The 15,047-nt window shown below is 38.4% G+C and overlaps 1 protein-coding gene across 1 annotated transcript in view; it reads left to right on the forward strand.

Moving 5' to 3' along the window:
- The window catches only part of neurl1aa (neuralized E3 ubiquitin protein ligase 1Aa), a 57,588-nt gene extending 43,035 nt beyond the window's left edge, over window positions 1-14,553 (forward strand). Inside the window, exons 4-6 of the mRNA XM_065295395.2 lie at window positions 3,091-3,786; window positions 10,742-10,891; window positions 12,388-14,553. Coding sequence (XP_065151467.1) covers window positions 3,091-3,786; window positions 10,742-10,891; window positions 12,388-12,629 — 1,088 coding nt within the window. The 3' untranslated portion in view covers window positions 12,630-14,553. The remainder of the gene's footprint in view (window positions 1-3,090; window positions 3,787-10,741; window positions 10,892-12,387) is intronic.
- Window positions 14,554-15,047: the final 494 nt, after the last annotated feature.

The following is a 15,047-nucleotide window of genomic DNA, read 5'->3' on the forward strand; positions in this document are numbered from 1 at the left end:
TTATACACCTTTTGTGCGAACAGTAAAGGCTTTCGTGAATGATGGGTCTGCACGTTATGCACGCATCTAGAAGGAGAGCGCACTGGTAAACGTGAGGAAACTCTCATATATCATCTATTAGCTGACGGCAGTAAGTGTACGTTTTTAACCATTGTAAACTCGAATGGCATCTAAATATCACAGTGGTTAAATGCATACACCGGGGCGCGCATCATCTACGCTGAGCGTAGCTGCGTCTGGTCGTAGTTTCAGATGGTGCAACACGCGTAAATATTTTTCACAATGTCAGACGTAGCTAAGCTCGACGTAGGACGGGCTTTACACCCAACTTCTTAACGTCCGGCTGTTGCAACCGGCCCCTGGTTATTTGCGCATGATTAAACATGAGTCTTTAAAAAAATATATTTTTAGCGTTTGCGTGTTTTTTTTTTTTTGATCGGGGATTGGGGGTGCGCCAACCCGGTTGGGACATAGAAGGGGGTGCGCAGGAAAAAAAGTTTGGGAACCCCTGGTCTTAAATAATGAAACCCCTGCCCCTAACCCCAACGTCACAGAGGTGAAAGCAAATCACACAAAAAACATATGAATGTGGTGGTAAGAATTATTATGAATTAACCACGTCGTAAAATGCACTATATTGCCAAAAGTTTTGGGACACCTGCCTTTATATGCACATAAACCTGAATGACAACCCTTACTCCATAGGGTTTAATATGGAGTTGGCCCACACTTTGCAGTTATAGCAGCTTCAACTCTTCTTAAAAGACTTTCTACAAGGTTTAGGAGTGTGTTTATGGGATTTTTTGACCATTCTTTTAAAAGCACATTTGTAAGGTCAGACAATGATGTTGGACGAGAAGGCCTCGATCGTCTCCGCTCTTATTCATCCCAAAGATGTTCTATAGGCTTTATGCCCAGCTGCACCACTTCCTGAACTTCAGCCTAATCCAGGTGTGCCTGACCTTAGTAGTCACAACAACAATAATCAGACACACCTGGATTAATCAGTTTGTCCAATAATGGCAGACAGGAAAAAGGAGCTGGCTGAAGTTCAGAAAGTAGTGCAGCTGGGCATAAAGCCTATTGGGATGAGGTCAGTCAAGTTCCTCCACACCAAACTCGCTCATCCATGTCTTTATGGACCTAGCTTTGTGCACTGGTGCACAGTCATGTTGGAACAGGAAGGGGCCATCCCCAAACTGTTCCCACAAAGTTGGAAAATTGTCCAAATGTTTTGGTATGATGAAGCATTACTTTCCCTGGAAGTGATTGGAACACCTGAATTCATTGATTTGGAGGGGTGTCCCAAAACTTTTGGCAAAATAGTGTATGTATGAATTGCAATGGGATTGTGTTGGCTTTATGTATGCATGAGCTATTTGGAGCTTCAACATGTTGAGACCTTTATATATGGACATATATACATATATTATTTTAAACTGAAGTCATATACATGTGATGTGGGATGTCATGATGGTTAGTAAATTATTTGACAGAACTGTTCCTTTAAGGCTGGTCAAATCTAACACCCTGACATGCTGTGTGGTTTTATATAGTTAGGAAAAACAACCAATTAGGCCAATTAACACAACAGGCTATTTTTAATATTAATATCTTTGTCTGGAGTCTGAATGTCTTTGAATGCACAGATGGGGTCTAAATACAGGGCACACTCCAGCTGGGCTATCAGTTACGAAAGGAAGGGCCACAGCATTCAGCTGGTTTGAGTGCTGAGCTATGATAAGCTATAGCTAGCCTCCCTTTAAACTACTGTAATACGCTATTTTAGGCTACTTGGAACGGGGCATTACATTTGGTGTACGCGCAACACTTTACTAGCACAGCATTTCAATAATATTTTGAACTATTTTAGGCAGACTGGAAAAGCAATGTGGGTATGTTGAGATCGCTATACTCTACTATGCAAGGCTACTATTACATTACTATAACGTTCTATTTCGGGCACCTGTTAAGCTAACTGGTATAAATGGTGAAGAGGCACTCCCTGGCAGCCATTTTGGAAAAACGTATTCATTACTCCGTAGTAAAAGCAATTTAAAATAGTAACGCATCAAATTTACACTTTGTCTATGTGAGCTCAAAACGCTACAGCACTCATTTAGAGGCAAACTCGAGATTTTTTTATTGCTTGCACTTTTAAAAAGATTTGTTGGTTCAACCTAAAGAAGTTACCTGGTTGCCTTTACATTTTAATTCAACTTAAAAATAGTTGTCAACTAATATTTTTAAAGTTGAATTAACTCAAATGTTTAAGGCAACCAGGTAACTTACTTTTTAACTTTTTTACAGTGTGGTACTGGATGCCAATCTGACCAGCTGATCAACTCCAAAACCCTTAAAGGAAAACACCACCGTTTTTCAATATTTTACTATGTTCTTACCTCAACTTAGACAAATTAGTACATACGTATCTTTTTTCAATACGTGCACTTAATCTTTGTACAGCGCGTCATGATTGTTTTGACATTTAGCCTAGCCCCATTCATTCCTTAGGATCCAAACAGGGATGAATTAAGAAGCCACCAAACACTTCCATGTTTTCCCTATTTAAAGACGAGTAATTATGGTGGCACAAAATAAAACGTGGTGATTTTTAAAGTGGATAAAATAGATAACTATATTGTGGCGGAAGAGCACTTAGTTTGCGGCACTTCAACCTCGGCAAATCGCCACTTTTTATTTTGTGCCACCATACTTACTTGTGTAACTACTCACGTAACAGTCTTTAAAAAGGGAAAACATGGAAGTGTTTGGTGGTTTCTAAATTCATCCCTGTTTGGATCCTAAGGAATGAATGGGGCTAAATGCTAACACATTCACGACGATCTGTACAAAGATTAAGTGCACGCATTGAAAAAAGATAGGTATGTATTAATTCATCTAACTTGAGGTAAGAACATAGTAAGATATTGAAAAACGGTTGTGTTTTCCTTTAAAAAAAACTTATAAAACTAGCTTAGCCAGATTTGCTGATGGCCATCAAACCACCTTAGGCCATCTCATGAACACAAATACTTTGTTGTCCTAATCGTATATCTACTAACTATGTACTTTGCATCTGCCCCACAGACAGTGAAATCGTCCCTCCAGACATTCTTCGGCCACGGTCCTTCACCACAGTGCGTGGCTCCACCTCTTTACGACGTGAAGCGGATACCTCCCGTCTCTCCGTCAGCCTGTGCGATCTTAACTCCCAGCGAGATGACACAAGGCTCCGCCTCCCTCCCGCCCCTGTCGCCTGTCCGATTCCTCAAAATTCCATGAATTCCCAGCAGTCGACACTGCTTCCTCACAGCCTGGAATGTGACCTACGTTTCCATCAGCTCAGAGGTGCCCACATAAAAACCCTTAACGAACAGACGGTGGCGCGGTCCGAACACGGCCGTGAGGAACGTACGCTGGTCTTCACCGATCGGCCACTCAAAATCGGCGAAACCATCTTCATCAAAGTCATAAAGTCCAGCTCTGCACGATCCGGATCCCTGTCGTACGGTGTGACTTCATGTGACCCGGCGGTGCTCCGTCCTAGCGATCTTCCTTACAATCCAGAAGCACTGGTTGACCGCAAGGAATTCTGGGCCGTGTGCAGGGTGCCCACCACCCTCCAGAGTGGTGATATACTGGGCTTTCTGGTTACACAGGAAGGGGAAGTCATTCTGAGTCACAACGGCACCAATGTAGGGATGCAGGTTTGTGTGGACAACTCGCGACCGCTCTGGATGTTTTTTGGACTTCACGGTGCTGTCACGCAGCTGAGGATTCTGGGTAAGCGTTTAAATAATGTTGTGCTACATTCGTACAGTAAAAAATACAGCTGTATACCACAACTTTCTGTGGTTGAATATAAACAAAAAAGCATATGAGGACATACATAAAACATAATTTGCTACAGTAAGCTAAGAATAATGGTTTAGAGGTCAACTATGATTTGTAAATCGGGAACAATTTTATTGGAAATGTCAGTTTGACATCATTTATGTTTTAAACCAAGATGGCAATAGAGAGGCTTACGAATTGCAGCTTTAAATTATATATACACATGACTTGTCATCACTTTCTCTTTTTCCAGCCTAGTATGCAAAGGCAACAACAACTTTCCTAGTTAAATTCCCCACAAAGTTTGCACTAAACCTCATTTATTTATTAAAAACAAAAAATGCCTGTTTGCCTTATTTTATACAAATTTTAACTATTTGTATAGATCACATAAATTCCATAGTATACAAATAAGTAAAAATGAACAAACATGAGTAACCTTTCAGAATAACAGACAGCTCTTTTGTTCTTGCCCACACACCTGCAAATTTTATGGCGAAATTAAACTAGAAAAGGAATAGGCCCACAAACGCATTAACGTTAACAGCTAAAAACAGGAAGTATATCAGGAGTTTGTGTGGGAGGTCTGTGACCTCCGTTAGCTCCGTGTGCACTTTCCAACATGTCTGTCTCTCTACAAGAATCTTCCCTCCATCCCCAGTGCTACGCAAACATGCACGCTCGTCTCATTAGCATGCAGTGAGAGAAGGGAAATGAGAAAGTGAAGAGGCGAGTGGGCGATTAACACTTCATTTGAGAACATTTCTCTCCTGTATTTTTGCTATTTCTTTGCCTGGTGTTTTTGTTCTTTCGTGATTTAGGGTCAAAACGTCTCTATTGCCTGTGCAAAGCTTGTCATTGCACCAGTGGTTTAATTGACAAAGTCTGATATGCACTTGCTAAAGTGATCTAAGCGGTTGTTAGCATGTTGTTCTGTGGTAGGGTATTAAGTTATATAACGCTAGACTAAATAGGGGCGTTACATCACGATATGATCAGGTATTGATTCTTTTTGCCAGTCATACAATTACAAATTATTAACACCGCAAAACTTGCATCCGACAGTTTTGAAATGTAAAAATGTTTATGCTACTATTACTACTTTGTTTCTATTTTTAATAGCTTATCATACAGTGCATGCGCGTTAAAACAGGAATTTGTGTTTTCAGCAAAAATGCAACGCTAGTTTAAAAAAAAGCTATATTGTTTACACTTTAAAAAGTTAAACAATCTACAAAAAAAAAATAGTTAGCACTTAAAATCTTTTTGTGTTTTCAAGTTAAATTTTCTCACTTTTAGGAAAATATTTAGGGCCCTATTTTAACGTTCTGAAACGCAAGTGCGAAGTGCAAAGCGCAAGTGACTTTGTGGGCGGATCTTGGGCACTGTTGCTATTACCGGTGGGAGAAATAACTCTTGCGCCAGGCGCAAATCAATAAGGGGTTGGTCTGAAGTAGGTTCATTATTCATAGGTGTGGTTTGGGCGTAACGTCAAATAAACCAATAAGAACGCTATCCAACATTGACTTTAAACGCAAGGGCGCAAGTTCCATGGCGGGTTGCTATTATTATGATGGATTTACCAGGCGCACGCCAGGAGCGGTTCACAGCCGAGGAGACCGAAGTTCTTGTAAGAGCAGTCAAAGACAGAGAAGTTGTTTTGTATGGGGATAGGAGAAACCTGCCCAAATCAGGGTAGGTTAAACAGGCGTGAGAGGAAATAGCCACAATTGTCTCATCAGCTGGAATCCCCATCGTTGCGCCAAGCGCTACGATGATGTCAGGAGATGGGGGAATTCCAAGCTTGCCAGCATAAATTGGGCACGCCGTGTAACGGGAGGTGGATCTGCCTCTAAACAGGACCTGACGCCAGCAGAGGACATCGCTGCGTCCACCCTCACCGCTTAAAGGGTTTGGGGGCTTTGAAATCGGACCCAAGAAACGCAAGCAGTCCAACCCCAAAGAACACTTACAAATCAAGTTCATATACATTAAGGTTTCTTATGAAAACATTTTAATTATTATTTACATAAAATAAACGTAATACAGCCACACAACAAATATGAAAATATTATAATCGTAATTGCATGAGAATTTTTAAACGCAGCCACAAAATAATAAAAACTATCACCACAATGCTCACCACAATGATTCCCCTTATCTCATGTGTTAATATTTTTTATTGTAACAATTTATGATTTGCAAAAATAACTGTTGCATCTGTGTAGATTAGATAAGCAAAGTGTATGCGCGTTGTGCACGCTATACATTATGGTCAAGCATGCGCCCTTAAAATAGCATAATGAACCACGCGCAATGCGCCACTGACTTTAGACTAGTTTTTTTTTGTCAGTGGCGCAATTGTTTTTTGAAACTGCAAAATAGCATCAGGGATGGTTTGCGCCGCAACACGCCTCCTTTTTTGCGTCGAACCGCCCAGGGAGCGCAAGTTCATTCCCTAGTTTGCCGACGTGCGTCTGTGGAGGGAAAAACCCGCTGTGCGCCGGTGCAAAATACGAATGATACATGCGTCACTGACAAAGTCAATTGCGCTGGGTGCAAGATAGGGCCCATAATGTGAAAAAACTTTTTTTAAATTACTTAAAAGCTTAACTAAAAAAAAGGTGTTACCAAGTAAAGGAATTTTTTAAGTTAATCCAACTTTCACTTGTTACAGTGCACAGACTTTTTTTTTTTTTAACATTATTACCTCAATGCGTCATATTGTTCGATCCATATAATTTGATCTATAGTATGTAATGATCCGTATTAATGTGTCAGTACACTGTTAAAAATAATACTATCATATACATACTCATTGTAGTGCTTAAATTAGGGTTGTGTTGATACTATTGTCTATTTGTCTTTTGAGAAAGTTGAGAAAGGTACATAAAGGAACGATGGTGTTGTAGAAATGTAGTAAAGTAAAAGTACAGATAATTTGTTGCAAAATGTAACAAAGTAAAAGTCAAAAGTTTGCACCATAGATTCTACTTGAGTAAAGTACAAATATGGGGAAAATTTACTTAAATAGAGTAATGAAGTATTTATACTTTGTTAACTTACATTCCACCACTGCCTAACAGGATGTTAGATACCTAACCTAACTGCACCAGAAGTGGACATGCACAAAGTCCCGCAAGTCCCGCCCTCGTAACCCACAAGCGTGATAATCCCTTATTGCATGCTTTTCCTCGCACCTGTACTTTAAATAAGCGCGGTTTTGCCATTTCTTTGCACAAAAGAAGTTGTCTGGCACGCAGGGGTTTAAAGACGCACTCTGATTAATGTCATTCGTTTTAAGGTGGTTGTGGTCATAAAAGTGTTGCTCTTAAAGTAAATCAGCTTTTTTATGTCCAGCTATCAGGTGGCTTGTAATAAATGAGTAAAGAAAAAATGAGTAAACGACTACCTACTATCGTTTATCGGCGATGTCACAGGCTGGTGATGGGACGATCTCACAATGGGGCATATCGCCCAACACTAGCTCAAATATTATTGCTGACCCCAGCACAGTTTATCTGTCATGCAGGTGGCTACAGTCATCACGGTTTTTCCCAGTGATGCCATTAAGAGGTCACAATGCCTCACTAAGTGGAAGATATGGCTGTTGATCTGATTGGTGGAAAATAAAAGTCTTTAACAGGGCCATAATTCACAGGAAAAACAGTCAAATTTGTCTTATTATGCCCAGGAATAATAACAAATCAAAAGCGAAACCACGTCAGCAAGCCCTGACGTGCTTTGCTTTCCTACTGAAAACAATTAAAGCTAAATCTATTTAGCTTCTCTGGAGATGCAGCTGATATGATACACAGTGGGCGTGATTGATTTGTGATTATGAAACAGGTTTTATCCAGACAGTAGCTTTTATTTAGGTTTTATCCAGACTGTAGACTTTGTAATGCACTTTAAGTCGCTCGCAATGAAAGCGTCTGCCAAACGCATAAATGTAAAACAGCCCATACAAATGTTTATGGGATCATGGAAGTACAGAATGATTCTAAATGTTACTCATTCTTTTACGTCCACATACTATAATAAACCCAACGCAACCACAGTTTGCTTCCTGTGGTGTAGGTGGCAGCAATTGTAAAAATGAAGAAACAGTTAACTTGAAGAGAGAGGAAGTGAAATTCAATCAAAGCCGTTCACCCCTGGATAAGTTTAACTGCTCCAAAGCCAAATGAAAATTAAACTGAAAGAAGTAACTAAAGCAACCAACACCTTGAATAAAACCATACTCTTCATAAACTTTCAGTATCTTTCAGTTTTCAATATAGAAAAGACTTTGTGCCATGTTGTCACATAGTGCTCATTTTCAGCATGACAAAGGGCTTTAGAGAAAGCCGAGTCTCTCTATTATGTTGTTTTTGAAGTCTGTCTCTCTACGGCTGTTCTAGCGTCTCCGTTAATCTGGTTGAGATGCGGTGAAATAGGCTTGGCACTTGTGATCCAGGGCCAGCTGCTGTGGCCTGGACAAGGGGATTTATGATGTGTCTCTGTGTGGCATGATGGGAAGGTGGAATGGCATGCTAAACTCAAAAGGATCACGCTCAGAGTCTCCGCGCTAATAGAGGATCACGTTGTAGGGTTTACATTCTGTGAAACATGCGAATGGAGCACATACAAATAGCATACATTGCTATAAAGTCTTGGGGAATATCACTGGATCATTTGTAAAAGGGTGCGGCAGGGGGGATGTATTTTTCGAGGGAAAACCCAGAAGAGAGTTAGCATTTTAGCACTTCCGGTTCAGCCTTCCCGAAGTCAATGGGGTTTTGGTTAATTGTCTTAAAGGGGTCAAAGTGTGAAAATCTGACTTTTCCACGCTTAACTCTTTCCCCGCCATTGACGAGATATCTCGTCAATTAAGAGAAAACGCTTCCCCGCCAATGACGAGATTTTCCGTCTTTCCGCAATACCGCTATTATCCACCAGGTGGCGCCCTTCCGCAACTTTTTAAAACCGGAAGTATTGCCCTATGGCAAGCTGCTGCATGTCCGTGTCTGTTTTAAAGATCGCTCTGAATGGGATCTCTATGAAAAGTCCGTCATAAAAATTGAATTATCTCTGCTTTTTGCTCAAAATATGGTGTTTTTGCAAAAACCTACCCATATTCAAAAGCTGATTGCAAAAGAACCACTAAAGGTAGGATGAAACGGTTTTTGTTTGAAAGCAGAGGGTCTGTTCTTTTATTTGGTATATTGTATGTTTATATGTTTAAAGAAGAACATTTTCTGGAAGACATTAAACTTTGGTGAAAATCATGAAAAATGCAGGCGCTGACTGGCAACTTTTTTTAAAAAACGCTGGCGGTGAAAGAGTTAAGTGATATAACTAGGTCCCCAATTGCTACTATCAAACTAGAAAATGTGAAAAAAGATCAACACAGTTATTTAGTTTTGGAAAGCCATTCTTTGCAAGCATGGGAAAAATTAGGTTGTCCAGATTGCGCCTGTTTTGTGAGGTAGGTAGTAAGGCTAATTACAATAAAACCATCCCCTAATATGCACTATCCAACCACTGCTGCCATTTAGTGCAGAGAAAAAATATCGAGAGAGAAAAAATTTTTGACAGCACATTTGAGTTTCAATTGCAACAAAGCACAATCATTGTGATCAGTATTTGCATTTTAAAGGACACACCCAAAAGCGGCACAGTTTTGCTTAGGCCTACAAAATGGCAATTTTAACATTCATTATCTTTGAGCTAAAACCTCACACTCTGGGAGCACTAAAGACTTATTTTACATCTTAAAAACATTTCATAATATGACCCCTTTAAATAAGACCTTGGGTTAACACAAGGCAAAAAAGATTTCATGTTTTATTCTAAAACATACAGCACATCAGTAATACCCTCACTCGCTACTTTTTAAAGCTTTTCTGTTTTTTGTTTTTATTTCTGTTTTTTGTTTTCGTTCCATGAACCAGTTCAAAGCCTTGCTCAGAGAAGACAGTATAGCAGAAATAAGTTCAGTTCAATTTAATTCGCTCTCGGCTCTTTCTTAAAAAGATACTTCACCTAAAAACGTATTCCCTATCCTTCCAATCTGGTGTAACTTTCTTTTAAGGAACACAACACAACAGAGTTAAACGTCTTTATGTGAGGATCACATAATCAGTCATAAGGGCACGTTTTTTTTTAAATTGAGATTTATACTGAATAAATAAGCTTTCCATTAATCTATGGGGGGGCAAAAAATCTAAATATTGAGAAAATTACCTTTAAAGTTGTCCAAATGAAGTCCTTAGCAACAGATATTACTAATAATAAATACATTTTTGATATATTTACGGTAGGGAATTTACAAAATATATTTGATCTTTACTTAATATCCTAATGATTTTTTTGTCTTTAAAATAATTTAAATAACGTTTGTGCTTCCCTCTTGCATACAATAAAAGTGAAAATGATCAGGGGCTGTCAAAAAAATCATTCAAAGTATTTTAAAAGTAGTCAATATGACATTCACTGTTGGCCAAGTCTAAGGGCAACTTTTATCGACAGTTGTGGTCACCATTCACTTTCATGGTTCGGAAAAAAACACAACTTGGGAATTATGCTATAAATAACTTGTTTAATGTTCCACGGATGAAAGTTAGTACAATGCTGGCTCCAAGCTAGGTTGCATGATCTGTTAATGACTTTCAGGTCATATTTAAAGGTGTCACATTCAGATTCCGATTACTCAGTCCTGGACCTATACCAACACCCCCATAAAATTCACAAATACAACACGTAGATGTGGTTTAGCACATTTAGTTATACTAAATCCACATGCGCGATCCTTTGTGGGTTTAACATGCCATTTCACCTTCCCATCATGCCACACAAATCTATCACAAGCCTATATCTATTAATATAATGGACATTTGGTGTATTGTTTTTATCGTTCAAGGCTCCAGTTTCTTGGGTGATGCTCGTGACCCATCTAGCCCAGGGTCGCCCTCTGCCTCGCCCCTCTCGCCCAGCGGATTGTGTGGTGGAAGTCCAGAACCCGGTCTTACTGATCGGGGCTGCTCGGTTTCCTTCTGCAACTCTACTGAAGGTCTGCACCTTTTAATATTTTGTGTTAAATACTTGTAGCTCAATTGGTAGAGCATTGCATTAGCAGCTTTTAAAGGTCATGGATTGAGCCCTGGAGTACATGCATCGTGATTTAATGTAGAGCTGCCTAACGATTAGTCGCGACTAATTGTTAAAAAGTTTTGGTTTGCATATTAAATGTGTGTGTAATGTGTATAATAATAATTTATATATAAATGCACACACATGCATGTATTTAAGAAATATTTGCGAGTTTATAAACATTTGTATATTTACATATAATTTATATCATATAGAAAAATAAATATTTATTATATCAATATATTTTCCTTAAAATTATACATACATACATGTGTTTGAATTTATATATACATAATATTTGTTGATGTGTATAATTATTATGTAAACAAAAACTTTATTTAGCACTAATTTAATGTAAACCTTAACTCTTTCCCCACCATTGACCAGTTAACTCGTCAATTAACAGAAAACGCTTCCTTGCCAATGACGAGTATTTCCGGCAATCCGTAATACCGCTATTATCCACCAGGTGGTGCTCTTCCTCAACTTATAAAACCCCGAAGTATCACCCTAGGGAAAACAGCCATATGTCCGTGTATGTTTTGATCATCGCTCTGCATCTGATCTCTATCAAAATTCTTTCACGAAAATTGAATTATATCAACTTTTTACACAAAATTGTGTGTTTTTGAAGAAACCTACCCATATTTGGGAGGTGATAAAAAGAGAAAACATGAAGGTAGGATGACATTTTTTTTTTTTTTTAATCAGAGGGTCTGTTCTTTCAATTGATATATTTTAGTGCTCTGCAAAGTTAATCACGATTAATCGCATACAAAATAAAAGTGCATTTTTGCCTAATATATGTGTGTGTACTGTGTGAAATTATTATCTATATTTAAACACACACACATACATATATACATTTCAGAACATTTTTATGTTAACATTTTATTGTTAATATATGATATATAAAAATATAAATAAATAAATAAATAAATATATATATATATATATATATATATATATATATATATATATATATATATATATACACATGTAAATGTTTCTTAAATACATACATGAATGTATGTGTATTTATATATACATATTAATTACACACAGCACAGACTCACTTTTATTTTGTATGCGATTAATCGCGATTAATCGTTGCCCAGCACTAGTTTATATATTTTTAGAAGAACATTTTCTTTTAAAATTTTGTCAAAATCATGAAAAAAAGCTGGCGCTGGCAACTTAAAAAAAAAACACACTGGCGAGGGAAAAGTTAATCTATAAGTAATTTCTGAAAAAATCTTTGCTTTACAGTATACAGTTAAAGTATAAAGAGTGTTTTTATCCAAGTTAATACTTAACATTTATGTTTAGTTATAAAAAAAATGACTGTAGTGATTGTTTTACATTTAAAGAAAAGTTCCTAAATCTCGCAATTATATCTCTCTGTCGTTTTTACAGGAACAACACCCAGTTCGCCCATAAGCCTCCCTAAATCACCCACTTTCCCATATTCCTCGGGCTCATGGTCGGACGAGTGTTCAATCTGCTACGAAAACACAGTGGACACGGTCATCTACGCCTGCGGACACATGTGTCTCTGCTACACCTGTGGCCTCCGTCTGAAAAAGATGGCCAACGCGAGCTGTCCCATCTGCAGGAGAGCAATCAAAGACATCATAAAGACCTATCGAAGCACTTAGGGCTCCGAACCGCGTCTCTCGTAAGGGCCATTAAGGATCTCGAATAGATCGATATTTAAAGAGAGGGTGATGTCACAGTTCAGGGACTTCTCCAGGCACCGCTCGTGTCTCTGTTTCCATGGCAATGACTTTTGAACCCTTAAACCTCCGAGGCTCAGGCATTCGTTCACGGAGGTCTTCTGTATTTCAGGCGCAGGTCTCTGTTGCTATGGTAACCAGCGATGTTGCTGCTGCTCAGAATCATAAAGGCTTTTCAATGGATATCTCAAGCAGTTCGGCAGAGTTCAGGTGACACGCTGAGAGATGTTAAAGGTGGCGCATCTCTCTGTGAGCCATAAGAGACTGCATTGGTGTTGTTCATAGCATACTGTAGGATGTTACATTTTTGAGTCTCGCAGAGTTTATACGCCTCAGTGTCTCACAATTTTTGTCTGTGCTCGACTGAGAAAAACAGATTTAAGGTACAGTGCTTTCATACCTCAACTATGTTATGCCGTGTTAATCATTCTGCGCCCTTGTAATGTGCCCTAAAGTCATTTGTGGATTGACGACTGTTTGATGATGTTTCGTCACGTAATCTAAAGCTTTGGCGTGTAGGTCAAATCAGTTAATGGTTCGCTATAATTTCGCGTATGCGTGTTTAACAAGCCGGATGTTATGGAGGGATTAATATGATATAATTTGTAGCGTTTATATACCGAAACGAGTCATTTTGCGGCACTCCGTCCGGATAAAGACATTAATTTTGTATGTTTCGATTGATCCGACGTCACTGGAAAATATAATTACCACCTCATCTTACGACCTACACCAGACTAATCAAACTCTGATTTACTGTGAACTTCTTCCAGACTGCTGATTTGAATGTGCGGGATCTAGGAAAAGGAGAAACAACCTTAAGGCGTTATCCAATAAAAGAGCTGTTTTCGTCAAAGGATATTTGATTAGCTGAGATCATGCATATTTCTGTCGTACATACAACTACTAATACAACAAATGGCTTGCAGTGGGAAAATAGCTTACGCTGAAATTTTATGAAAAACAAAATGAATCGAATTTGATAGGATGGTTGGGAAAAGAGGTAAAGCTGGAATATAGACCTAATCTTTGATGGTGCTGGGAAAATTATAGTGAGTAGTAGGGCTGCATGATATACCAAAATACATGTAATATCAGCAAAAATGTATAATAATGGTATGCAATAACTGAATGATTTTAATACTTAAAAAAGTGATGAAAAAGTGTGAAACGTATGTTGGCTATATAATTTTCAGTTTTAAATATATCTCAATATAATTTTTACAAACGTCGCATTATCGTAACGTATACCCCCAAATACCGCGCAGCCCTATATAAGGGGACTTTGCATATTTTTGGGGGGTTTGCAATATGACCAATACTGGGTGACTTCACCAAAGTCTTTTAAAATCGTTCTCATAGTGCAACACTGGTAAAAGCATCCGAAATTGTTAATAAATGCTCTGAATTTTCTATGATGTGACTATTGCATATGCAATGCTGAAAGGATATATTGTGCAGCCCTAATGAGTATTAAGTATGTAGTATTTGTGTAAGTGATGACATCTTTCTTTGGACCTTTAAAAACTGTGTCCAAAAATCTTTTCGAAGTTATAGAAGACGATTGTAGGTGTAGAAAGTCCTCTTGTTTTATGAACACAGAAGGATGTTCCACAAATCCATATATCATGAAAGTTTAATAACATAAAAATTTGTATGAATGTATACACACTTAAAAATTAAGGTGCTACACAATGTCATGGAAGGACCATTTTGGGCTGTATGGATCCACAAAAACCTTTTAAAGGATTAGTCCATTTTCTTAAAAAAATCCAGATAATTTACTCACCACCATGTCATCCAAAATGTTGATGTCTTTCTTTGTTCAGTCGAGAAGAAATTATGTTTTTTGAAGAAAACATTATGGGATTTTTCAAATTTTAATGGACTTTAATGGACTCCAACAGTTTACGGTTTTAATACAGTTTAAAATTGCCCAAACGAGGCATAAGGATCTTATATAGCGAAACGATTGTCATTTTTGGCAAGAAAAATAAAAAAATGCACTTTTAAACCACAATTTCTCGTCTTCCTCCGGTCCTGTGATGCGCCAGCGCGACCTCACGCAATTGCGTAGTGACGTAGAAAGGTCACGTGTTACATATATGAAACGCACATTTGCGGACTATTTAAACAGTAAACTGACACAAAGACATTAATTAGTATCATTTGACATACAACAATGTCGGAATTGGTCCTCTTTCTCCACACTTTTAAACACTGGGGCGAAGTTTCGCATACGTTATCCGTGACCTCTTGACGTGATGACGTATTAAGTGAGGTCACCCTGGTGCATCACAGGACCGGAAGAAGACAAGAAGTTGTGGTTTAAAGTGTATA

The sequence above is a fragment of the Paramisgurnus dabryanus genome, chromosome 4 (assembly GCF_030506205.2).
Source record: "Paramisgurnus dabryanus chromosome 4, PD_genome_1.1, whole genome shotgun sequence".
NCBI lineage: Eukaryota > Metazoa > Chordata > Actinopteri > Cypriniformes > Cobitidae > Paramisgurnus > Paramisgurnus dabryanus.